The 27405-nt window shown below is 44.8% G+C and overlaps 1 protein-coding gene across 1 annotated transcript in view; it reads right to left on the minus strand.

Moving 5' to 3' along the window:
* The window catches only part of ESR2 (estrogen receptor 2), a 63377-nt gene extending 36174 nt beyond the window's left edge, over positions 1–27203 (minus strand). The window contains exons 1-3 of the mRNA XM_079947579.1: positions 26840–27203; positions 5544–6017; positions 2444–2619 (exon numbers count right to left, since the gene is read on the minus strand). Of these exons, the coding sequence (XP_079803705.1) occupies positions 2444–2619; positions 5544–5968 (601 nt within the window). The 5' untranslated portion in view covers positions 5969–6017; positions 26840–27203. The remainder of the gene's footprint in view (positions 1–2443; positions 2620–5543; positions 6018–26839) is intronic.
* Between the last annotated feature and the right edge of the window lie 202 nt (positions 27204–27405).

Consider the following 27405-nt stretch of genomic DNA (forward strand, 5'->3'; position numbering starts at 1 on the left):
ACAACATGGCCAGTCCAACAAAGTTGATGTTGAAGACTCATTGCTTCAACACTGGTGATCTTTGCTTCTTCCAGTACACTGGCATTTGTTCGCCTGTCTTCCCAAGTGATATGTAAAAAATTTCAGAGATGCCATTGATGGAATCTTTTGAGGAGTTGGAGATGGCGTTTATAAGTGGTCCATGTTTCACAAGCGTACAGTAAGGTTGGTAGTACACTAGCTTTGTAAACAAGCATTTTGGTTTCCCTGTGAATGTCCTGGTTCTCAAATACTCTGCACTTCCATCAGAAGAAAGCTGCACTTGCCAAGCTCAGGAAATGTTGGCCCTTGTGGAAAGGTAACTGCCCAGGTAGGAGAAGTGATTGACACTTTCTAACGTTACACCATTGAGTTGGATTTGTGGCATAGCAGATGGGTTGTTTTGTGCTCGCTAGTGCAGCACTTTGGTTTTTTGGCCTGTTTCAGGAAGGGCAGAAATCTCACTCACTCCTCTGCCAGCTCCCCCAGCTCTGCTCCCAGCTAATAAAAATATCTGCAGGCTAGTAATGTCTGTGGGTTATCAGCAAGGCTAGCTTTCAGGGAAAGAAAAGGCAAATTCTGTTTCATTCTCCTCCGTCCCTTGCAAATATATAAGCCTCAAGTGGCAAGCTGTCCTGGATCATACAATTATTGAAAACATTTTGTGCTGAATTTCCATAAGCCTTCACAAAAGCTTTATGAAATTTTTCAGCTTAGATATTTCAGGGTGGAGGAGCTTGTTTGCTCTTTGACACAGATACTAAGAAAATTTAGTTTAACGTGACCTGAAAAATCAGTTTTGCAGGACTGCTGGGTGGTTTTTGATAAGCCTTCAGAGAGCAGATGTGAAGCCTGTGGTTGGCAGCGAAGGTTGTTTGCAGTCAAAGGTCCGCTGGAAGCAAGATTAAAATGTTGGGCCACCAAGTTTCTCAGCATATGTCATGGCCTTCAAAAAGTTATTTTGTCCTGTTCTATAAAGCAGAAGTGAACAGAACATATGACATGCACATGTTTTGCTTTCCCTGAATAACATTAAGCTCCTGTAAAGAGACCTGCACTAAAACTGACCAGTTATTGGGGAGTAACCATTCAAAGAGGGACGAGGGTGGCGCTGTGGGTAAAACCTCAGCGCCTAGGACTTGCCGATTGTATGGTCGGCGGTTCAAATCCCCACGGCGGGGTGAGCTCCCGTCGTTCGGTCCCAGCTCCTGCCCACCTAGCAGTTCGAAAGCACCTAAGTGCAAGTAGATAAATAGGTACCGCTTTCTAGCGGGAAGGTAAACGGCGTTTCCATGTGCTGCGCTGGTGCAGGCTCGCCAGAGCAGCTTCGTCACGCTGGCCACGTGACCTGGAAGTGTCTCCGGACAGCGCTGGCCCCCGGCCTCTTAAGCGAAATGGGCGCGCAACCCCAGAGTCGGACACGACTGGCCCGTACGGGCAGGGGTACCTTTACCTTTACCTTTTAACCATTCAAAGATTTTCTTCTGAGCAAACATGGATTTCAGGCTAATTCAAGAGCAGGAATGGGGCACATATCCTATGCATAGATTCCTCTGACAAGGCCCAAGCTCCAGGGTCAAGAGAAAAGCAATGGATCACACCACTGGGCGGGTGGTCACTGAACTCTCTTTCCTTCAGACTCTTCAACCTGCAACAGGCACTTAATGATGCTGGACAACCCTGCAGGGCTGTTGTAAACCACTCAGAGCCTGACCAGCAGCATTCAGTGTGAACTGGAGTTCAAAAGTCATTCTCTCTCCCAAGAAATTAATGTTTGTTCATTGTGGGTGGTGTTCAGCTTTCCATCTCTCCCTCCCTCCAAACTGGGGACTATGGATCTTCCCCACTCCCACCAATGGTAAGAAAGTAGCTGGAGAGAGGGGCATTTTTTTAAAAAAAAAAAATCTTTATTGGTTTAAAATCAACACATACACAAACAACAAAACCTTGAAAAAAGAAAAAAGAAAAGAAAACGAAATCAAAGAAGCACAATACATCTCTTACAAACAAAAAAACAATAGAACAATCCATTCACAAGAATATTCCATCAGTTTCCAACTTCCTTGATATGGGTTCTTTGTTTTCTTAATTACTTGCCTCTATTTTCCAATATCCTTATTAAATCTTGTTTGTATTCTTTATACCTTAATCAATTCTGAGAGTTATTCGAAGCATTCTAAGGTTTTTATATGAGGGCACTGTTCTTTTAAAAATATTGTCTATAAATTCCCCATTCCCTCTTGAACTTTTGGGTTGAACAATCTCCGATCTTTTCCTTCATATATGCAAGTTCCATGTATTCAAGCATTTTTATCTGCAGGGCAATTTTTATCTGTGAAAGCAGTAACACACTCACACGTTTTTGCAGAAACATTTGCATCCCCGAAGAATTTCCTTTCCCAGGAAAGCCTGCCATTCCCCTTACCTTGAATGCTTCTTTTGAAGAACGCTTTGCAGCCCTCACATGACCAAACGCCATAGTGATATCCTGAGGCATAATCGCTGCACACAGCACAGAAATGGGCATCCCTTTTCGAGACGGGGCTGTTTGTGGAAGGGCTGGTACAGTCGTTGCTGTTGGCTTTTCTCTTCAGCGTTTCTCTGGGGGAACAGGAGAAGAGCCGTTAGGAAACAGTGAAGTGGCATGTGCATATTTACCTCGTAACTTGGCAGTCCTCAGTGGCGTAGCGTGGGTTGTCAGCACCCGGGGCAAGGCAAGTAATTTGCGCCCCCTAACCCATGGATTTGCGCCCCCTAGCCCGTGGATTTGCGCCCCCTAACCCTAACCCCCAGATGTTGCGCCCGGTGCGGCCGGCCCCCCCTGCACCCCCCACGCTACGCCACTGGCAGTCCTCAAAACTTCTGGGTGATTTTATTTTATTTTACCTCAAAACCTCTGGCAGTTTTTTGTTTTGTGCCTCCATAATAAATCTGGCTGCCTTTACAATGCTGCAGGAAGGACCCCTTGTATAGGGAAGTTTTATAACATTTAATGTTTTGTTATGTTTTTGCATATGCTGGAAGCTGCCAAGAGTTAGATGGATGGGGTACAAATAATAAAATTGTCGTTGTTCCTAAAAATTATATTAAATTACCACACACAAAAGATATGTTTGAAGTCCATAGCCTATATATTCCCACCGTTTGCTCCTTATTCCAAGGCCGTAGTCCAGGGGTCAGCAAACCTTTTCAGCAGGGGGCCGGTCCACTGTCCCTCAGACCTTGTGGAGGGCCGGACTATTTTGGGGGGGGGAATGAACGAATTCCTATGCCCCACAAATAACCCAGAGATGCATTTTAAATAAAAGCACACATTCTACTCATGTAAAAAACATGCTGATTCCCGGACCGCCCGCAGGCCGGATTTAGAAGGCGATTGGGCTGGGTCTGGCCCCGGGCCTTAGTTTGCCTATGCATGCTGTCAGGGACTCAGCGGGAGCGCAGGGAGGAGAGGAGATGGAGAGCGAGGGGGAGCAATCCGAGGGCAGCGTAGGAGAGGATGACAGCAGCTCGATAGATTCCGTGAGCCTCTCCAGCGAATCGGAAGATTCACAGAAGGGGGCGCCGATGGGCAGGGCAAGGGGGGACCCAAGGGGACTCCCAGAGCAGCAGTTGGAAATCAGGACCAGCTTCCCCACCAGAGCGTAGTGGGGGGGAGGAGTCCCAGGTATCAGAGCCCACATATTCACCACCAGCGAGAGAAGATGAGTCAGGGGTGGCCACGCCTCCATCGGAGAGCGAGGGAACGGTCAAGAGGAAAGTTACAGGCTGGGCGCGCGCGCCAAGTTCAAATGTACAGGCAAGCAGCACAGAAGGTAGCCCGGATAGGGAACCAGGTCCTAAAGCCCGCCGGAAGGAGGGGGAAGAATCATCAGGGTCAGCGTCAGAGGAGTCCAGAAAGGATGAGACCCTAGCGGGCAGGAGGGCCCAGAGGAGAAAGGAACTTAGGAAGAGGTGGAGCAAAGCGAGAGTCTTAAACTGGTGTGGAAGGGGCGGAGACTCAGACGGGACTTCGCCGGTCTAGGGTTGAGACGTAGAGCTGCGCGCTGCAGCTTTGAAATGGAAACTGAACCTCAATAAAGACTTTTGTACATAACTACAGCCTAGCGTTGGTCCTCTGTGAGCTGGGACCTAGAGGCAGCTCTGACACATGCCCTAGTCACTTCCCCTTCTGCTTACCTGAGGATGTGTAAAAATAATGACTTTTTTTTACCTCAGCTGAGCCAGACTGACAGTTTTCAATGAAAAACTTTTATGTTTGATTTTTGTGTTGGAGAGGGGAAGGGAGAAGAGCAGGGGGCTTGCTAACATTTCTTCAATAGCTTAGGGTTGCTATACATCGTGATTTTCCCGGACATTACTGGGATTTCAAAGGCGGAATTGACATCTGGAGTGAATTTCCAAAAGGCGGCGCTTTGTCCTGGATGTTAGTCAAGCCAATTGAAAAATACGGAGGCTGGGTTTTTTGTGTGTTTTTGTAAAAAAATACAATTGGAGAGGTTATGCTAGAAGCTCAACAACTTTCAGGGTGTCTTGGTTTTTACTTTTTGAAATATGGCAACCCTACAATAGCTGGCATTGCTCAACAAATCCAAAGAGATGTGTCTGTGTGAAAAAATATCCTCCACTGAAATGAATGAGGGAGCCTCTGCAAGCATAGATGCTCCACGCATGCTTCACTGCATGTGTGGGGCTCTGAATTGTGTCAACTGCTTCAGGGCTTCAAAGAGGTTCCCTTCTAACTCAAGCAAAGTTTGGTACATCGTATTTAAAAACAAAACCCTTTCATTAAAATAATAATAATAATGGCCTATGCTCATTTAATCAAGGAAAGGGGGAGGGATTGGTTCTGTGGAGTTCATACTCTTCCCATCTTTGAACTTTCATTTAAGTTATAATTCACGATTGCTCAATACCACAATCATTGTTTCCATGGCAATAAATTAATGGCATGAACACACCATTAAGACACCACCACAAAAAAACGAACGGGAGGAGAAGCACAACTGCAAAAGAGGGGGTGTCTGCAAAGGCAGATCATTCTGAAGACAAGAAACGACTCTTTAAAACCGATTCTCAGAAAAGAAGGGAGGAAGGAGTTTGGCCAAAATCTCTGCTCCAGTAAGCCATTCTCTTGTCATGAGCCCGACGCCATGATAGCAAGAAAGCCACATATAATGTATATGCCCTTTGTTTGTTGTTACTGTTTTCGGGAGAGAAAAAGCAAACAAATAGTGGTTTACAAAAAGAAGAAAATAATGGAATTATCAGAAAATGAAACAGTTAAAAACAACTGTGTAAAATATTCAAATATGAATAATTATCTGGGTAGACTTGCCTAAAGAAAAACATTTTTGGCAGGCTCCAAAAAGAGTACTGTGAAAAATACCTGTCTGGTAGCAATCAGCAGGGAGTTTCAAAGTTGTTCACACTACAGCAATCTCCTCCCCCCCCCCCAAAGCCTATGCTTTGGAGAAACAACACTGTTGGAACTGATGAAAGACAGATAGATAAGCATTTGTTACCTGTGCATAGGAAGGGCATGATCCCCGGGTCTTGCTTCGCACCACGGGCTTTTTGGTTGCTCTGCAAATAAAACGGACGACTGGCAGTGTAAAGTCAAAGGAGAGATGTGGTCAGAACCAGACCATAACATGCTCGGGCTGGCCGACTGTCTGAGAGAGGCACTTTCCGAGTCGCCGAAAGTGCTTGGAATGCTGTAGTTCATCATAGCAGGGGTGTAGAATGTCATGGCCGGATACTCATGCCTGTTTTCCATATAAGAGGATGGGATATAAATTGGGCTGTGCTCAACGCTCAAAGCAGACTGGCTGCAGCTGAAAGGGACAGGAGAGACCAGCTCGGAGAGGGAGCTTTTCACTTCTGCTTTGGTACATACGAGATCTTGGATTGGTGGCAACTCCTTGTGAGATGATGCACAGAGGGACATGCTGGAGCCAAGTGCCTCCTCTTCAATCAGTCATCCTCAAATATTCAATCTGGAAAACAGAAACATTAAGAATTATATGTATTTGGTCTTCTCTCTTGCTGCATGACTCTGGTGCTGAAACAGGTGGAAAGGAGGACAACCTCCATTGTGCAAGCAGAAGTCCTTGCATGAACTTCTGCTGATGGAACTCATTGGTTGAATCCTGTCCAAGATGTCTACAGAGACACATGACCTGATCATGTATGATAACAACAGATTATTCCACTTTTCGTGGATGGATTTGCCATCTAGATCAGGGATGGGGAACCTGTCACCCTTCAGATATTTTTGCTTGACCATTAGCCATGTTGACTGGGGATGATGGGAGTTTGAATTCAATGACAACTTGGAGGGTTACAGACTGCCCATCTTGTGCTCTGAACCTTGGGTTGTTCTCTGCTTGCTTGATTTATTTTTAAAAATTAATTGCTGGGGATATAACATCACAAAATGTCCTTAAGCCTGCAGATATCTTTGGCTGTTTATCTTCTTCCTACATATATTTTCCATTAATTTCTAGGGGAAAGACCAAAACAGCACATTCAACTGACCCACAACAAACACACAGGGCTAAATTTAGACTTGGTTCTCTATGACCCAATGAAAGCACTCACAATGCTCTCATAATAACTTTGACCCTCACTGCCAGAGGAATTGCTTTGCAGGCACAGAATCTCAAAAACATTGATTACAGAAAAATTAGTCATCACAGTCCTTAAGCCAGAGGAAGAACCAGAGCTTTGTTGTACAAGAGGCCCCGGCAACCTTTACTATTATGATTCTTGGTCCACAGATAGACTAGAATATTGAGGAACAACTTGAAACAACGTTATACACAAGAACATCTAAGATAAATTTAGAATAACAGATTTTTATAGAGTTGGAAGGGAATCCAGGCATAGCTGTCAAGTGTCCCTTATTTGAAGGGACAGTCCCTTATTCCAGTGCCATGTCCCGCTGCTGTCCCTTATTGATGGATGTCCCTTAAATGATGTCCCTTAAATTTCAAAGGAAGCAGCTCCTCTCCCTCCCTCCTTGCCGGCCAAGGAGGAGGGAGGCTCCAACTGTGTTGCTTGGCTGTGTTGCTCACCCAATAAGAAGTCTAAGAACGACTGGGGGGGGTGGAGCTTGCATGCCTTGTGTGTGGCTAGTTAATGCAAGCTGAGGGGTTTTTTTGAATGCTGGACGCCATTTTGTTGCACGTGCTGCTGCAAACTTTGCTAGGCCGGGGAGCCATCTTAAGTTGAAGAAGAAGAAGAAGAAGAAGAGTTTGGATTTGATATCCCGCTTTATAACTACCCTGAGGAGTCTCAAAGCGGCTAACATTCTCCTTTCCCTTCCTCCCCCGCAACAAACACTCTGTGAGGTGAGTGGGGCTGAGAGACTTCAAAGAAGTGTAACTAGCCCAAGGTCACCCAGCAGCTGCATGTGGAGGAGCGGAGACACAAACCCAGTTCCCCAGATTACCAGTCTACCGCTCCTAACCACTGCACCACACTGGCTCTCGAGGCTGCATAGGCCTTGTGGTGCATGTGATTCAGATTCTATTCAGTTGAACCTCTGGTTACAAAGTTGGTTGGACAGTGTTCTCGAAGCTACCAGCATGAGTTTGACCAGACTGCAGGAGGACAGGAAGACTGGAGTGCCTGGAACAGGTGAGGCTGCAGGTCCCTTATTTTGGCTGCTGGTCCCTTATTTTCAAGGCTGCTGGTCCCTTATTTTCAAATCTGTAAGTTGACAGCTATGAATCCGGGGTCATTTAGTCGAACCCCCTGCAATGCAGGAATCACAGCCAAAGCATGCATGACATGTAAACATCCAACCTCTGCTTAAAAACCTCCAAGGAAAGAGAGTCCACAACCTCCCAAGGGAGTCTGCTCCACTGCCGAACAGCTCTCTCTGTCAGAACATTCTTCCTAACGTTTAGTCAGAATCTCCTTTCTTGAAATTTTAATCCATTATTTTGTGTCCTGCCATCTAGACCATCATACTGTAGGGAGAATTTTGGGAAATCGGCAAAATGTCTGGGCTTTTGAAACTCCCCCCCCCCCAAGCAAACTTTTCTAAAAGCTACTTGCTTTTACCAAAAAAAAAAAGCTCAACAACTTTATTTGTGTCCTGATTTTTACTTCTTGAAATAATGTGACCCTATTGTATTACCTCTGGCTTTAGATTACCAGTTTCCGAATTCTAAGGAAATTCAGAATTCGGGTTAAGTACTTAATTCGTTCCGGAGGTCTGTACTTAACCTGAAACTGTTCTTAACCCGAAGCACCACTTTAGCTAATGGGGCCTCCTGCTGTAGCCACGCCGCCGGAGCACAATTTCTGTTCTCATCCTGAAGCACTATTTCTGAGTTAGCAGAGTCTGTAACCTGAAGCGTATGTAACCTGAAGCGTATGTAACCCGAGGTACCGCTGTATCTCTGCTGCTCTAGAGGGGTGGACTCAAACCAGCAGGTGGAAATATCAGGTGAGCAGATTTTGGCAAAACATTAGGATAAACTTTATGATGGTAAGAAGCGTTTTAGCTTAATCTAGGCAGTCATCTGCCAGAGATGGCAAGGTTGCATTCCCCCCTGTAGATCCTGCACGGAGCACTTTGTTCCGATTTCGAAGAATGTACCGTTGTCAAAGGCACAAGCTGTCCCTGAAAACACAAGGTTGTGTACTGAGGCTCTGCCTGAGCCATCTTGCAAGGCTGACAGCAATGTGACTACTCAGATTCTCACTTGCTCCTTGTCAACTTATTTGGGAGCCTCTGAGATTTAGAGTGGCGGTTCATCATCTGAACTACCAAACATTTCACCAGTGCTGATTTATTAAAGCAACCATGGGGCAAGGGGTGGGGAGGAGGTCAGAATAACATTTCCCCATTTTTAAAAGGCCATAGATTAATGACTGAAGGCCTGGGTAAAGAGGAAGGTTTTCGCCCACCACCTAACAACGTGTAATGATGGTACCAGGTGCTTGCTACCTGCAGGTATTCTAAACATTTGCATAGAATAATACAAATTATTCTGAACACCTTTTCAGTCTGCCGAAAGGTTTGACCTGGTACATGTAACTAATTTATATTTGCAGCCCTCAGCACAATTAAAGGAGTGTGTATGTGTGTGTATTTAAAAGAAGAAGAGGAATATTTCCAATCATCATTAGAAATAACTTGTCCTTAGGAAACACAGTCCTAAAAAGCGTTTGCAGACTGTAGTGTGAACTATAAATATATTTACTACTGTTATTCAGTGAGTCACGAAGAGTAGGACACGACTAAACAACAACAACAACAAAATTCAGTGAGTACCTTTCTGCTTTCACAAATCAAAAACAACCGAAGTACAGCTTGGATGTCTGAAGTCATAAAAATGACCCCACCGCCAATATGTCCAAATTTAGTCTTCTAGCTGCTTTTGCTGAGCTGCTCTGTTTGAACGATCTTTATTTTGTTCCCGCTCCCACTGAACAATTTGCCAATTATTTCTCCAATCAGGTACAACGACTGATTCAGATGCATGGTCAAATAGGTACACAGATAAAAGATTAAACTAACCAAGCCGAAGGAGAAATGCACGAACAAACAAACAGTAAATTGATGGTTGAGGGGAAATCCTGGAGAAAAGATCTATTAAGGCTTTTCATATCGGTAGCGATATGTTGCCCAGTTTTGAAACATAACAATAACACAAGGGAACAGAAAATGTCTTTCTTATTAGGAGACTGGTGAAAGCAGGGCTGGGGCAAAATATTTTGGCGCTTGAGGCAAACGTCAAAATGGCGTCCCTCGCCACCAGGGAAGAAGGGGTGTGTGAAGATCTACGTCAGGAACAAGGAGGGAATAAAGATATACACCAGGAACCAGGGTGGGAGGAGATTAGCGGTGCCTCCTATTTGCCAAGAGACTGATGCAGAGGAAGCAATGGGGAGTGCAGCCGAGGAAACGCCATAGCTGTAGCAGTTGCAGCTGCAGCAGGCGATACATTCCTTGAAGGCATTGCCAGATTTACATTTAAGCTAAACAAGCTATAGCTTGGGGCCCCACTCTCTTGGGGGCCCGCAAAAAAAATTAAAAGGGAAAAAAATGGATGTACATTACCAAAATATAAGATAAAAAAACTAAAATAAGACCTACATACAGTGGTACCTCAGGTTACATACGCTTCAGGTTACACACTCCGCTAACCCAGAAATAGTGCTTCAGTTAAGAACTTTGCTTCAGGATAAGAATAGAAATGGGGCTCCGGCGGCACGGCGGCAGCAGGAGGCCCCATTAGCTTAAGTGGTGCTTCAGGTTAAGAACAGTTTCAGGTTAAGAACAGACCTCCAGAACGAATTAGTACTTAACCTGAGGTACCACTGTACAGCAACAGTATTTTGTGTTATGTAGGCTCCTATTTATTATGTGCAAATGGCTTTAGATACCTATTAGGTCCGTAAATTACCATATAGCATATATTCAACATAAAAAAGCGACAATTTGTTGTTGACAAAGGACAGCTGAACATATAAAGGGCCCCATTACCTTCAATAGCTTAGGGCCTCATCAAACCTAAATCCAGCCCTGCTTGGAGGCTGCATCTTCTGCCCCTGTGGATCCTGCCGCCTGAGGCAGGTTCCTTCCCTTGCCACCTGAGTGGGCCAGCCCTGGATCAAAGACTGTAAAACTACAATGATACTGCGGGTTAAGAAGTTAATCCGTTCCGGAGGTCCGTTCTTAACCTGAAACTGTTCTTAACCTGAGGCACCACTTTAGCTAAATGGGGCTTCCCGCTGCCGCCGCCATGCGATTTCTGTTCTCATCCTGAGGTAAAGTTTTTAACCCGAGGTACTATTTCTGGGTTAGCAGAGTCTGTAACCTGAAGCATCTGTAACCCGAGGTACCACTGTATGCAGATTCTGCCCCCCACTCAATATGTGAAGGCTTCAAAAGTCTAAAGGAATCAAATAAAACACCCCTTTCAGACTTCCCACCTGGCTATCCACTGTAGGAAAGGGGTGCTGGACTAGATGGGCCATTAGCTTTGATCCAGCTGGGTTCTCCTTCTGTTATGCCCAAACTATCAATGATAAATGGTTATTTATTTGAAATGCTACAATGGGGCAATATTTAGCTTCTGAAATGGGAAATGATGCTGGGCCCTATGTAGGCCTGAGATCCAGCATCATTTCCCTTTACAGAAAATCTCTATCTATCTATCTATCTATCTATCTATTTTAAAGCTTTTATAGTGGCAATATTTCAGCAACAGCTTGTGCAAGCGCTCCATACATGAAGATAGTTGCTTACTTTTACCACTGTACATCTTCAGATATAGCTGCTCAGAGAACAGCTGAAGAAAGCCTTGAGAAAGTAAACAAACTGCAACAGCACTGAAGGGAGAAATGAGCTCTTTTTCTTCTTAACTCTCCTTTAATCATAGCAATCATAGGTGCTAGAGCCTTGTAACAACATCTATTCAAGGAAACCTCTGATTGTTGCATTGAAATCCATTCAACAAATACTTAGCGAAGCCAAGATCATTTCAGCATGCAAATTTGTGAAGCCTCAATTAGCGTTAACAAACCAAAGAGCAAACACAGAATATGCTGTGCAGTCTGCAGCTCTGAGACTGCAGGAGCACTGTCTGGAGAGAGAGAAAGAAAGAGAAAGTAGAGCAAGAGAGATCACTCCTGGTCAGTCTAGCTCAGATCTATATAGCAGTCCCTCCAAGTGTCCCTATTTTCCAGGGACGGCCCTGAGAAAAGCCGTCCCAGTTTCTGATTTGATCCTGAAATGTCCCGCTTTTCCTTGGGATGTCCCTATTTTCATTGGATAAATGTTGGAGGGTATGGCGTTATCCGACCCCCGAGCCATCTGAAGGCAATCCTGTATAGGGGAGCGTTTCTTTAATGTTTAATGTAATAATAATAATAATAATAATAATAATAATAATAATAATAATAATAATAATTATTTATACCCCGCCCACATCTGGCTGGGCGTCTCCAGCCACGCTGGGCAGCTTCCAACAAAAAATTAAAATACAGTAATGCACCAAACATGAAAAGCTTCCCTAAACAGGGCTGCCTTCAGATGTTTTCTAAAAGTCTGGTAGCTGTTCTTCTCTTTGACATCTGGTGGGAGGACATTCCACAGGGCGGGTGCCACTACCGAGAAGGCCCTCTGCCTGGTTCCCTGTAACTTGGCTTCTCGCAGTGAGGGAACCGCCAGAAGGCCCTCGGCGCTGGACCTCAGTGTCCGGGTAGAACAATGGGGGTGGAGACGCTCCTTCAGATATACTGGACTGAGGCCGGTCCATAAAAATATATTATATTTTTATGTATGTCGGAAGCTGCCCAGAGTGGCTGGGGCAACCCAGTAAGAGGTTTGTGGTTTAAATACTAAAATTATCTTTATGGAATGGGCTATCCCTAGTTTCAACAGAGAAATGTTGCAGGGTATGACATAATATGCAGAATAAGATCATATCATTCATGTGGGGAGATGCCATATTTTTTGATGTCTCCCATACAAAAAGCAAAAAACACCAGGATGTAATAACTTGCACATCCAAAATAGAGGCTTTGTTTATCTCTCTTCCTGTTCTGCTACTTTGCTATACACAGGGAGGCTTTATAACTTTATAATACACAAACCCGGGCCTTTTTTTTCTTAAAAAAAATGTTTAGGGGTACTGTCGTTTTGACTCAAGAAAATCACAATTTTATAGTTCAAATCCGGAAAAATAAATATACTACAGTGGTCCCTCTACTTATGTGCACCTCTGGTTACATATCCTTCGGGATACACATGCAGCAAACCCGGAAGTATTTTTTCGGGTTTCACTGTGCGCAAGCACAGAAGCACTCTACTTCACCGAACGCATGCGCAGAACAGGTTGCGAAAACCTCGGGATCTGACCGGAGCTCCAGAACAGATCCCATCTGCAACTAGAGGTACCACTGTAAATGCACAAAAGTACAAAGATTCACCAAATGTTTAGGGGTATGCGTACCCCTGTGTCCCCCCCCCAGGAAAAAAGGACAGCACAAACCTATAGAAACATGCACACAGACACATACCACCTCCAGGCTGCAGTGGCACAATCCTGCACCCATACAGTGAGACTGCCTGCACCCCGAGATCATCATTGGAGGCCTTCCTCCATGCACCTGCTCCTAGAGAAGTCCAGAGGGTGGATTTTCAGAGAACGGGCCTTTTCAGAGGTAGCCCTATTAGGGCTGCCATATGTCCGGAATTTCCCAGACATAACCAGGATTTGGCCTTCACGGGGTCTCTGCCATGGGAGCATATTCACCCAGTGCTTTTCCAGCTGCACTGGCTCCCAGTGGAGTGCAGGGTCAGGTTTAAGGTGCTGGTTTTGACCGTTAAAGCCCTTCACGGCCTAGGACCCTCATACCTACAGGACCGCCTCTCCTGGTATGCCCCACGGAGGACCTTAAGGTCCATAAACAGCAACACCCTAGTGGTCCCGGACCCTAAGGAAGTCAGATTAGCCTCAACCAGAGCCAGGGCCTTTTCAATACTGGCCCCGGCCTGGTGGAACGCTTTGTCTCATGAGACCAGGGCCCTGCGGGATCTGATTTCTTTCTGCAGGGCCTGTAAGACAGAGTTGTTCCACCTGGCCTTTGGATTGGAGTCAATTTGTTTCCTTCCCCATCTTTCTTTTTCCTTTCTCCTCCTGCGATGAGGCTGCATTTTAATTGTTTTCATGTTTTAATGTTGTACTTTAATCTTGTTTTTAAGTTGTATTCATTTAACTCATTTTTACTATTGGTTGTTAGCCGCCCTGAACCTGGCCTTGGCTGGGGAGAGCAGGGTATAAATAAAATTTATTATTATTATTATTAACAGTGCCCGTGCAGAAATTGCTGAAATGTGCAGGAAAATCTGGATATATGGCAACCCATGTCGGAAGTGTAGGTTTTGGCAGATTTCAAAACTTCACGTGCCCCCCCCCCAAAAAAAAACACTCAATGAGTTTTGTCTCCAGATTTTCACTTTTTGAAATATGGCAACCCTACCCTGGCTTGTTGAACGCTCTCCTAAGGAAAGCCCACCTGGCACCAATATGGGTAGCTTTTCAGAGCCAGGCAAATGCATTTTAGTTCTCCCAGGCATTTGGGGACTGATTGATCTGCAGAAGATGCTCATTTCCGGTCTGTGAAATTGTAGCCCTTTCAAGACTCTTAATCTCGGGGTCATGGGTTCAAATCCCATTTTGGGCAAAAGATTCCTGCATTGCAGGGGGTTGGCCTAGATGACTCTCATGGACACAGGCACCAACTCCCTTGGGCCCTGGGTGCCCGAGCACCCACAAAATTCCCCACGAAGGGGCCGGGCACCCACAAATTTCGGTGTCAGGGACATGCATGCTGCATGGCACCCATGGCCCCGGGCAGACACGGTTGTGGGGCCAAGTTGGCACTCCCGTTCATGGCCTCTTCCAGCTCTACAATTCTATGATTCACATCTATTTGACTCCAAAGCAAGGCTGGGCTGGATGAATCCCAAGGCGGAATTAAGATTGCCGGAAGAAATATCAGCAGATGACACAACTGTTAAGTGGCGGGTGAACATATCAGACGACACAGCGATTCTTCAAACAGCTCTTGTTTATTCACAGGCCAGAACAGAACTGAACTGAAGGGTTCAGCCAGCCTGCTTATATAGAGCTCCAGTACAACGTAACTGTAACAATTTTCTGTAACTATCCAATCACTGAATGTCACTTTCAATCCCTTATTTGCATATGTGGACCTGAACTATCTACAGTATCCCCCTGCTGGCCCAGGGTGAGAACTTCAGTAAAAAACAACCACCTTGATGGCAGAAAGTGATGAGGAATTAAAGAACCTTTTAATGAGGGTGAAAGAGGAGGGCGCAAAATATGGTCTGAAGCTCAACATAAAAAAACCCGAAGATCATGGACACTGGTCCCATCATCTCCTGGCAAATAGAAGGGGAAGAAATGGAGGCAGTGGGAGATTTTACTTTCTTGGGCTCCATGATCACTGCAGATGGTGACAGCAGCCACGAAATTAAAAGACGCCTGCTTCTTGGGAGAAAAGCAATGACAAACCTAAACAGCATCTTAAAAAGCAGAGACATCACCTTGCCAACAAAAGTCCGTATAGTTAAAGCTATGGTTCTTCCAGTAGTGATGTATGGAAGTGAGAGCTGGACCATAAAGAAGGCTGATCGCCGAAGAATGGATGCTTTTGAATTATGGTGCTGGAGGAGACTCTTGACAGTCCCATGGACTGCAAGAAGATCAAACCTATCCATTCTTAAGGAAATCAGCCCTGAGTGCTCACTGGAAGGACAGATCCTGAAGCTGAGGCTCCAATACTTTGGCCACCTCATGAGAAGAGAAGACTCCCTGGGAAAGACCCTGATGTTGGGAATGATGGAGGGCACAAGGAGAAGGGGATGACAGAGGACGAGATGGTTGGACAGTGTTCTCGAAGCTACCAGCATGAGTTTGACCAAACTGTGGGAGGCAGTGGAAGACAGGAGTGCCTGGCGTGTTCTGGTCCATGGGGTCACGAAGAGTCGGACACGACTAAACGACTAAACGACGAAACAACAACAAAAGCAAGAAAGCCAGCTTCCTGGCAGGATTGCCAGCCTCATTCTTGAAGGCAATACATCTCAGCTCTCAAAGGAACTAAAGCAATCTCCTAGGTTTTGTTGTTGTTGCAAGGAGCAGAACTCGGCCTCCTTCGTCTCTTCTTGATTCAAAAGCCCTTGATACAAGAACAAAAATCTATCTGTATGTCCACCACAGACAGTGAGCACACCAACCCAAACCCCACATGCAATAATCCAAGAATCCAAACCGTGTCACAAAACGATACAACATCACTTCGCATGATACGCTCACTGTTATATTTTTAACAGCCAATTAATTCCTATTAGCCTTTCTGGGCTGTGCCCCCACCCCCCAGTTGCTTAATATACTGACATTGCTTAATTACAGTAGATGGTAAATTTTCAAGGCCTAGTCTGTTAAACTGATTAAAAAAAGAATATGCAGGTAAAAAATTCAAAACTTGGCCTGTGTTGCAGAGAAATTGGTTTTAGACATTGGCCCCCTACTTCTGCAAACACCGATGGTCACTGCGACCTGCACAGTGTGCTTATTTGAACCACACCCAACAGTTTTCTGCGCAAGTATATCCTTATCGTATATTTGATGTCCAAATTTTGGGCTCCAATTCCTTCCAAAGAGACAAATCTATTAAATCCAGCCTGTGAGTCATATTTGCACAACTTTAAACCCGGGAGTTGTGTCAATATAAAGGAATCCATGTGCGACATTACCAGTTTGATTGTTGTTTTTTTGTGGGGACGGTGTTACCTGCTTAAGAACAAATTTAGCCATTCGTTTCAGAAAAGCACATCTTTATGCAGGGGTTTATTTCAATCGGTTGTAATATTGGCCTTTCTCAGTAGCTGCAGTAATGTCCCATAGATGCTGGGTAGCTAGGAAATCTTCAAAGCTTTGGAGATTTCAAGGCCGGCAGTCTCAGCCTGAGACCTTGCCAGCAGGAAGATATCAGCCACGATAAGCCGCTTCTAAGCATGAGGAGACAAAATATTTCCTGCTACTGATATTTGCTCCCACAGTCTCCTTTAATCAGAAATGCTTTATAATTTCTTCTCCTTTCCCCTCTTCCCCCCCCCACTCATCTCTTATATTCCAAGGTGCAGGGGGACCCACAACCCACAATATTAGGACCAACTGCAATGTCAGAGAACAGAGAGGAAGCTTCTGAAGCCCCCAGAACTCTTAATCAGGCTGGATTTTAAGCAAAGTTAAGATGGTCTGGCGGGGGGAGCAAAACTTTTTTGATGCTGAAGCCACAAAGTGGCTAGACTTTTAGGAGTGCTCCACTATGGAAGATAAATTAAAATGCTATTTCTGACTTCTTCTTTTTTTAAAGATGGGTCATAGGAGGAGATATCCGACTTAGACTGGCTGGAAGGCACATAGAATCATAGAATTGTTAGAGCTGGAAGGGACCCCGAGGGTCATCTAGTCCAACCCCCTGCAAGGCAGGAATCTTTTGCCCAATGTGGAACTCGAACTCCTGACCCTGAGATTAAGAGTCTCGTGCTCTGCTGACTGAGCTATCCCAGGACAATGCAGCAAGCTTGGTGAAGCTCAGATGATCTCAACCTGCTGAGTGCCTGGATGGAAGACTAGCTGGAAATCCTATGAACCTTCATTATATTTAGATCATTGTATGGGACGCGGGTGGGACTGCGGTCTAAACCACAGAGCCTAGGGCTTGCCTTTCGGAAGGTTGGCGGTTCGAATCCCCGCAACGGGGTGAGCTCCCGTTGCTCGGTCCCAGCTCCTGCCGACCTAGCAGTTCGAAAGCACGCCAGTGCAAGTAGATAAATAGGTACTGCTCCGGGGGTAAGGTAAACAGCGTTTCCGTGCGCTGCTCTGGTTTGCCAGAAGTGGCTTAGTCATGCTGGCCACATGACCCAGAAGCTGTCTGTGGACAAACGCCGGCTCCCTCGCCCTATAGAGTGAGATGAGTGCACAACCCCAGAGTCGTCCGCGACTGGACCTAATGATCAGGGGTACCTTTACCTTTCAGCTGCCTTGAGCTGGCTTGTGCCTAGAAAGGCGGGGTGCAAATCTTTAGAATAAACATACAAGCAGTGCCTTAAACCCACTGGATGTAAATGAGGATAGGGTAGAGTTGGATTCAGTTCATATATAAAGGTGAACCTACCTAATGCACATTTTCCAATGCAGTAAATGAACCGAAACATCTTCCAAACTTCTCATCTCCCTGAATTTTGCAATGCAGTTCTCTAGGCAGGTCATGTGCAAAAAAATGGAAATTGACTTAGATATAAATCCAGAAAAATAACCATGTTTCAGCGGTGGACTGGGAACAGTCTGAGCTACCTGAATGCTCCAGCAGTTCTCATGTAAAGTTAAAGGGACCCCTGACCATTAGGTCCAGTCATGGCCGACTCTGGGGTTGGGGAGCTCATCTCGCTTTATTGACCGAGGGAGCCGGCATACAGCTTCCGGGTCATGTGGCCAGCATGACTAAGCCGCTTCTGGCGAACCAGAGCAGCACATGGAAACACCGTTTACCTTCCCACTGGAGCGGTACCTATTTATCTACTTGCACTTTGACGTGCTTTTGAACTGCTAGGTTGGCAGGATTAGGGACCGAGCAACGGGAGCTCACCCCGTGGCGGGGATTTGAACCGCCAACCTTCTGATCGGCAAGTCCTGGGCTCTGTGGTTTAACCCACATGGCCACCTGCATCCCAAGTTCTCATGTATTCCTTGTTTAATACAGGGATTTGGAATTCGTGGCCCTCCAGATGTTGTTGGACTATAACTCCCATCCTCCTTGACCATATACTGGTAGGGAGTTGATGGGAGCTGAAGTCCAGCAACATCTGAAGGACTATGTATTACATGGGGTTCAATTTAAAAAACACCAGGTGTGCCTTTTCTTTTGAAGGCTAAGTGACTTCACATTCCCTAGCCAACAACAACTATGGCTTAAGGTTGGCTAGCAATAGGGAGCAACAAGCCATGGCCTGTTTCAGCCATAACAGGAAACCATAGTTTTCTGGTTTGTTTATTCCACTTCCTCTGGGGAAGGAGCAACGAGAGAATGATCAGGCAGCACATACCAGCACACCTGTCTTTCACAATATATCACAATAAGCTAGAAAGTCTGGCTTCTACCATTATGTGCACATGGGGCCAGAGTGCCTGCTGTTTTTATATTTGGTCTTTCTTCTTGACTGCCACTATGTACAGGTGGGATTCAATGGCATGCCAGCAGGGTCAGGTGGTGCAACTGAAGTTGATTTTGAAGCTCTAGTGTTTCCTCGGAAAACCTGCCTATATATGAGCGCAATTCAAAGTGTTGGTGCTGACCTTTAAAGCCCTAAACGGCCTCGGTCCAGTATACCTGAAGGAGCGTCTCCACCCCATCGTTCCGCCCAGATGCTGAGGTCCAGCTCCGAGGGCCTTCTGGTGGTTCCCTCGCAGCGAGAAGCCAAGTTACAAGGAACCAGGCAGAGGGCCTTCTCGGTAGTGGCACCCGTCCTGTGCAACGCCCTTCCATCAGATGTCAAAGAGATTCTACCTGACATTCAGAAGACATCTGAAGGCAGCCCTGTTCAGGGAAGTTTTTAATGTGTGACATTTTAGTGTGTGTTTTTGGTCTTTGTTGGAAGCCGCCCAGAGTGGCTGGGGAAACCCAGCCAGATGGGCAGGGTACAAATAATAAATTATTATTATTATTATTATTATTATTATTATTATTATTACAAGGAATCATGGAATCATAGAATCGTAGAATTGTAGAGTTGGAAGGGACCCTGAGGGTCATCTAGCCCAGTGTTTCCCAACCTTGGGCCTCCAGCTGTTTTTGGACTACAACTCCCATCAACCTTAGCTAGCAAGACCAGTGGTCAGGGATGATGGGAATTGTAGTCCAAAAACAGCTGGAGGCCCAAGGTTGGGAAACACTGATCTAGCCCAGGAATCTCAGCTTAAAGTATCCATGACAGATGACCATCCAACCTCTGCTTGAAAACCTCCAAGGAAGGAGAGTCCACCACCTCCCTTGGGAATCTGTTCCACTGCCGAACAGCTCTTACTAGCAGAAAAGTCTTCCAGATGTGTAGCCAGAATCTCCTTTCTTGTGACTTAAATTGACTAGTTCGGATCCTACCTGCCAAAGCAGGAGAAAACGAACTTGCTCCACCTTCCATGTGACAGCCCTTAAGATATTTGAAGATGGCTACCATATCTCCTCTCAGTCTCCTCTTTTCCAGGCTAAACATACCCAATTCCCTCAACCATCCCTCATCAGGCTTGGTTTCCAGACCCTTCATCATCCCCCCCCCCAAAAAAAAATAATTATTGGTTTTCTCTTATAATACACAAACATAAACACAGGGGAAAAATAACATTTAACACAACATAAAAACTTAACAACAATAAAAACGCAAAAGATAAAAGAAGATTTTCTTCTTATTATTATTCCCTGGTATATTTACATTGCTAGGAGACTTCCTCGACACCTTCCAATCTGAATTTCATCATAACACATATTTAGCAGTTCCCAATTTCATATTTGTAACATCAATATCCACTTTCATTACAAACTTCTTATCCTTACTTCCAATTATAGGCCCTTGATCATTTTGGTTGCCCTCCTCTGCCCACATTCCAGCTTGTCAACATCCTTCCTAAATTGTGGCACCCAGAACTAGACACAGTATTTCAGGTGTGGTCTGACCAAGGCAGAATAGAGCAGTACTGTTACCTCTCTTGATCAGACACTAGACTTCTGTTGATGCAGCCTGGAACAGTGTTAGCTTCTTTTGCTGCCGCATCACACAGTTGACTCATGTTAAGCTTATGGTTCACTAAAACCCCTAGATCTGGAAGGGACAGAGTCAGGAGTGAACAGCAGAAAGCTTTGGGGTTAGGCTCTCTGAGAACAGAGAGTCACTTTCAGGAACGCAGTAAGAATCAATACTTTGGAGAGCTCCTTGGGGCAGCTGTCCCCTGATATCATTCCCTCCAACAGTGAACTCTGTGCTGCCATGCAAACAGGAACAGAGCCACAACCGAGAAGCCTGTTTGTAACTGCTTGTAATATTGCATTTTTAAAATTATTGTTTGGGGAAACCCTGGTCTAGAATGCTGTTTATATCCTGGGTGCTAAGCACTAAGTTCTTTTAATAAGAAAACAAAATTTATCAAAAATAGATGGCCAAGTGTTCAAAATCTTGACAGGATCCCAAATGGGGGGAAACCCTGGTAGAGGAAAAGAAGACTTGGCATTTCTGTCCAAAAGGGATACAGTGGTACCTCGGGCTAATAACTTAATTTGTTCTGGAGGTCCGTTCTTAACCTGAAACTGTTCTTAACCTGAGGTACCACTTTAGCTAATGGGGCCTCCCGCTGCCAACTTGCAATATCTGTTCTCATCTTGAAGCAAAGTTCTTAACCTGAGGTACTATTTCTGGGTTAGCGGAGTCTGTAACCTGAAGCATATGTAACCTGATGCGTATGTAACCCGAGGTACCACTGTAAATGCAAATCCTGCCAGGTTCAGAAATCTCATGAGAGACTGTATGACGCAGCATCCTGTCAGAGGCCTGGTGCATCCATCCCAAAGCTCAGGAAGCTTCTGCCATAGGCTCACATGTGTGATGTCACGCACACAACATCACTCCCCGCTCCAATTGCCCTTGCATGCTGGCACCTCTGGCCTTAACTATTCCCCTGCGGAAAAATTTCACTGCACGCCGCCGGCAACGCAGTAGCTCCCTGCTTGGCTTAAAGCAGCAAAGCAAAACCCTGGAAAGAGCCCTAGTAAGTTCAGACTTGCCCATGGCCATAGTGGGAGATTTGTGACTGAGCAGGGATATGGAGCTTCATTCAAACCCAGTGCTGCCTTAAACACCCACCCCACTTCACTCCAGCATTGACAGGAAACAAATCTTTGTTTTTTTTTTTTTTTGTTTTTTATAATATTTATTAAATTTTAGTTTAACAATAAAATACATAGATAATAACACAATCTTTTCCAAAATCCACATTTCATATTTCATCTTTGGACTTCCTCACAACCCTTGTTCCTGCTTTCTAAACTCATAAATTTTACCAGCAAATTATTAACTTAGTTTAATTCATATAATATAATTTTTCAATATTAATATCTCAAATTTTGAAATTTAACATACTCTTATTGAAACTTAATCATAAAATGTTACTTATCCAAAATTTATCTTTTCATCTTCCAATTAAATTTAAATTTATATTCTTTATAACTAGTTTGTTGAAGCCATGTTTTTGCTAATCTTACATCTTTCTTAACAATCATACAATTTACAATATTTTTGTAGATAGTCCTTGAATTTCTTCCAGTCTTCCTCCACCAGTTCTTCTCCCAGGTCTCGGATTCTGCCAGTCATCTCCGCCAGTTCCATATAGTCTATCAGTTGCATCTGCCATTCTTCCAGTGTGGGTAATTCTTGAGTTTTCCAGCTTTTAGCGATGAGTATCCTTGCTGCTGTTGTAGCATACATAAAAAAGGTTCGATCCTTCTTTTGCACACTCTGACCAACAAATCTTTGAAGCACCATGCATAATTTTACCTTCATGGAATCTTAGAGCTGGAAGAGACCCCAGGGGTCATCTAGCCCAACCCCCGGCAATGCAGGAATCTCAGCTAAAGTATCCATGGCAGATGGCCATCCAACCTCTGCTTTAAAACCTCCAAGGAAGAAGAGTCCATCGCCTACCGTGGGACTCTCTTCCACTGCCGAACAGCTCTGACTGCCAGAAAGTTCTTCCTGATGTTTAGTCGGAATCTCTTTTCTTGAAACTTAAATCCACTAATTCGGGTCCTACCTGCCAGAGCAGGAGAAAACAAGCTTGCTTCATCTTCCGTGCATCAGCCATTTAGATATTTAACAATGGCTACCATATCTCCTCTCAGTCTCCTCTTTTCCAGGCTAAACATGCCCAATTCCCTCAACCATCCCTCATCAGGCTTGGTTTCCAGACCCTTGATCCTTTTGGTTGCCCTCCTCTGCACACCTTCCAGCTTGTCAACATATCCTTCTTAAACTGCAGCACCCAGAACTAGATATAGTATTTCAGGTGTGTTTTGACCAAGGGAGAATAGAGCAGTACTATTACCTCTCTTGATCAGACACTTGTTGTTGTTTAGTCATTTAGTCGTGTCCGACACTTCGTGACCCCATGGACCAGAGCACGCCAGGCACTCCTATCTTCCACTGCCTCCCGCAGTTTGGTCAGACTCATGTTTGTGGCTTCGAGAACACTGTCCAACCATCTCATCCTCTGTCGTCTCCTTCTCCTTGTGCCCTCCATCTTTCCCAACATCAGGGTCTTTTCCAGGGAGTCTTCTCTTCTCATGAGGTGGCCAAAGTATTGGAGCCTCAGCTTCACGATCTGTCTTTCCAGTGAGCACTCAGGACTAATTTCCTTAAGAATGGATTGGTTTGATCTTCTTGCAGTCCATGGGACTCTCAAGAGTCTCCTTCAGCACCATAATTCCAAAGCATGATCAGACACTACACTTCTGTTAATGCAGCCTGGAACAGAGTTAGCTTGTTTTGCTGCTGCATCACACGGTTGACTCATGTTAAGCTTATGGTTCTCCAAGACCCCTAGATCCCTTTGTCACATGTACTGCTAGTAAGCCAGGTGCCCCCCATCCTATATCTGTGCATCTGGTTCTTCCTGCCTAAATGCAGAACCTTACATTTGTCCCTATTGAAATTCGTTTTGTTAGCTTGTGCCCAGTTCTCCAGTCTGTTAAGGTCATACTGAATTATGATTCTGTCTTCTGCAGCATTAGCTACCCCTCCCAGTTTGGTGTCATCTGCAAATTTGATGAGCATCCCCTCAATTCTTGTTTCAAGCTTTAAGCTCAAATTTGAAATTCAAATCAGTTCAAAATGTATAGCAGGGTTTGTTTTTGTTTGTTTGTTTGTTTGTGTTGCTGGTGGTGTGTGCGTTTGTGTGTTTAACTGATGGCCAAGACCTAATGAGAGGTAAGAGTCCTGGTAATCTACTTTGAAGAGGCTGGTGGATTTTAGCATGTGCCAGTCCATAGTCTACTGCATCTAGAGCCAAGTCTAGCATCTCTCTCCTTTTCTGAAAAAAGAGCAAAATATTGACACGAGGTCTTGAAAACTTCTTAATTACAATCCTTAACTGTGCATTTGTGTTCATGTGCCTACTCAGGAATAAGTCCATGCTTGTCACAGAGCTTAACTCCCACCCAGGTATTATTATTATTATTATTATTATTATTATTATTATTATTATTTCTACCCCGCCCATTTGGCTGGGTTTCTCTAGCCACTCTAGGTGGCTTTCAACAGAACATTAAAAACATGTGGTACATTTAAAAACATTAAAGATGCATGTGGATAAAACAGCAGCCTCTGGAGGATAAAAGAATTATACTGTCTTGTTGGGATAAAAGAAGACCCTGCGGTGTCTGAAATCTGATCCTTCCAAAAGGCACTGGGGATATATATATATATATATATATATATATATACCCTTTAAGCCATTTCCCACCTGAGATGATTTATTAAGATCATAGGAAGCAACCTTCTACTGAGCCACACCATTGGTCCATCCAGCCCAGTACTGTCAACACGGACAGGCAGCAGCTCTCCAATGACTCAGGCAGCTGTAGGTGGAGATGGGATAGAACCAGGAGCCTTTTGCATCCAAGGCAGGGGCTTTCCACTTAGCTACGGCTCTTCCTCCTTATTTTGGCACTTGCCTTTCCTTGTTTTTATCTTGCTATTTGTATTGTCGTGGCAAAACGCCCCAGGAATTTTGACTTTCGGGGCAGCATGGAAATGTTTTGAATAAATAAGCAAATAATGCATAGATACATGCTGTGAAAGCCCACCTAGGTTTCTGCTCTCCCCGCGCTGCTAGCTTGTCTGGTTTTTGCTTTGTTCTCCTCAAATCGAGAAGGCTGCAAGCAGGAAGGGGTCCCAACAAGCTGGTTTGCCATTATGTGGATGCATATCATTGCTCAGGTTGTCTTGCAAACCAGAATAGGATCCCCGCATTTCTGCATATTCCAAGGAGACACAATTTCTCGGGCTCATCCAAACTTCTTCTTTTTTTTCTCCAGGGACTGGATCTCTGCCCAACTATTTGCCATTTTTATCATTGGCATTCCAAAAATGTGAACGCACACACATTGTGATTCAGCGGAGTATTAAAAATAAAAGAGACGGCTGCAAAATTATATAATAAACATAGGCTGCGCTGCATGGATCTGGAACCACGGACCCTTTTAACTGATGTGTTCAGTTAGCCCAAAACGCTACCTTGAGGTTTAATCCTACAATCTCTACATCTCTGTGTCGCATAGAAAAGCTCTGCGTCGCATAGAAATTGCATCTCGACCTTTTGCTACACCGGGCTTCTCCAAAGAAGTGGACTGAGTAATTGTCCGAGTAGCCTTTGTCAGGGAGGAACAAATGAGTACAGATGGTGTGCATTTTGTGAGGGAGGGGGGCTTTACCTGGATCAATCCCTCTACCGCTTTAAACAAGCGGGAAATTGTGAGGTTCAAGGACACACCTTTGACTGCGGCACCTTTGTCTGCGCCAAACTATTGGTTGTGCTAACTTGGTATACTACTGCAACCTTTGGTTGGATATGGCTTCCCAGGGACTTGGCTAGAGATGTGTGGGATTCAACCAGACATCTGCAGCAGACAGCGCATGGGCTTTACCTCTGAGCTGTGAGCCCCCCCCCCCTCGTGGAAAGGCTATGAAAAACTTGGTAATGAAGCCAAGCCCTAAGAGGGCAGGATTCGAACCCTCACCTTTCAATGCCCCACTTCAGGCTGCAAAGACACAACCTTTCGAGGCATCGCTGGCAATTGCACAAAGCCCCTAGCGTGGCGTAAGAGGGAATCGCCACCTGTGGCACAGAGTGGGCTACAACTCCAAGAAATAGCCACAGAAGATATGTATTGGATGCATATAAGACTATGCCTTGGAGACAGGTTTCCAGTGCAAGGAAGACTCTCAGAGGAACCATGTGATGTAGTTAAAAGGAGGCCTGTTGTGAGCACGTACAGAGTAGCCACAACAAGTCCCCCCCCCCCAATTCAACTTTCTTAACAGGGATGTGAGGGCTTCAAGGATGTGACCTTCAAGTCTGTGCCTCTCTGTTTTAGGAAGCATACACACTGGGCAAGATCCAGCCAGAGCCAAATGATTTGGAGTCCCATTGGTTTCAGTGGAAGTGAGTTAAGCAACAGCTTAAGTTTCCTACTGACATCAATGGGACTTCGGTGAGCAAATTGTGCCCAGTGTGTGATTTTCCCTCAGATCTGGAAGGTATTTTTCTACCCAGCAGTTAAGAGACCGGTTTACAGTCTGCTGCCACTTCCATACGGTGGAATTAGGAATTAATGAGGCATTAGTAGAATGGATGAGGAATTGATGAAATTAATTAATTGGGAATGCCATTGCATTAACCCCTTTCATAACATTCCTTAAAAAAAAGCATGGAGCATAGACGCAAAGGCTGAAAAAACTCTAATCCCAATGGTGATCCTATGCCTTCTGACTCAGAGTAATCTCCATTGAACTCAATGAGGAGTACTCCAGAGTTATTTGTATATAGGATTACATATTTAATTTCCCCCACTGCTCAGACTGGGCTCAAGCCGAAAACCACTGCTCCACATCTTTACAATGGATTTGAGTTCTTTTTGCCCAAATAAACTCCAGTGAAACAGGACGCTCCAAGCATATGAAAAAATAAATTATTTGGCTTCTCTCTCATTCATATCCAGTTTTCCCCATCATTTTGGTTAAAGTATTCACATGAGTTTTTGAACACTTGTGCCATCCCCAGTCTTTCTTCTTCAGGTTTCATTTAAACACACACACACACACGGAAGCAAACCACAAGTGACTTAAGTAACAAACTTTTGCATTTTTTTCTAGACAACTTTAAGAGATAAAAAAATATGAAAATTCTGAAATGGTCCTGAGAAAGGCCATTTTGAGCTTTCTAAATCTAACTGTCCTCTTTCCAGAATCATTATCAATCAAATCAACAATAGCATCATTTATTGCTCTCCCATACCCCTTTCTATGATCCATTACCTAGCAATCATTTATATTCTCTCTCTCTCTCTCTCTCTCTCTCTCTCTCTCTCTCTCTTTCATTCACTCATACACAATCTCTCTCTATATGTATTAACATTCACACAGCTCAATGCAAGCACCTACCTGAGTGCTTTTGAATGGATCGTTCTTGACTCTGCAATTACTGGGAACGCATTAAACCCGAGCCAGCATTTCCGAGTTTCCTTTTTTTGCTTCCTTTTTCCTCACCAGAGCAACAGCTGTATCCAAGACCGGCTCTGACAGCACACCGCTGAGCCTCCGTGAGCTCAAATACCAGCCGCTACGGAGCGGTATCTTGTCAGCTAGTGAGCGCGCACACACGCACACATGCAGACGCCCGGTGTTTTCTTTCCTCGGCAAAAGCAACAGCTTCGTTGAAGTTCCCCCTCCTTCCCTGACATGACAAATTTCAGAAGCTTCTTAGTCACTGCCTGCTCTAGTGCCCAGCCTTGCCTGTGCTCGTTCCAAACTAGTCTATCCTTGTAGACACCGCAAGGATAATCTATTATCTGACAACACAGACCTAATTACCAAAGGAAACATTTGAATCACGCTTCCCAAGTGTCCTTAACCAGGGACAGGTCCCTGTGTATTTTATTTATTTATTTTTTAAGGGTGTGCTGCTGGTAAAAAAAACTCACCCGTCTATTCCTCGAGAGAGGGGGAGT

The sequence above is a fragment of the Podarcis cretensis genome (genome assembly GCF_951804945.1).
Source record: "Podarcis cretensis genome assembly, chromosome: 1".
NCBI classification, from domain to species: Eukaryota; Metazoa; Chordata; class Lepidosauria; order Squamata; family Lacertidae; genus Podarcis; species Podarcis cretensis.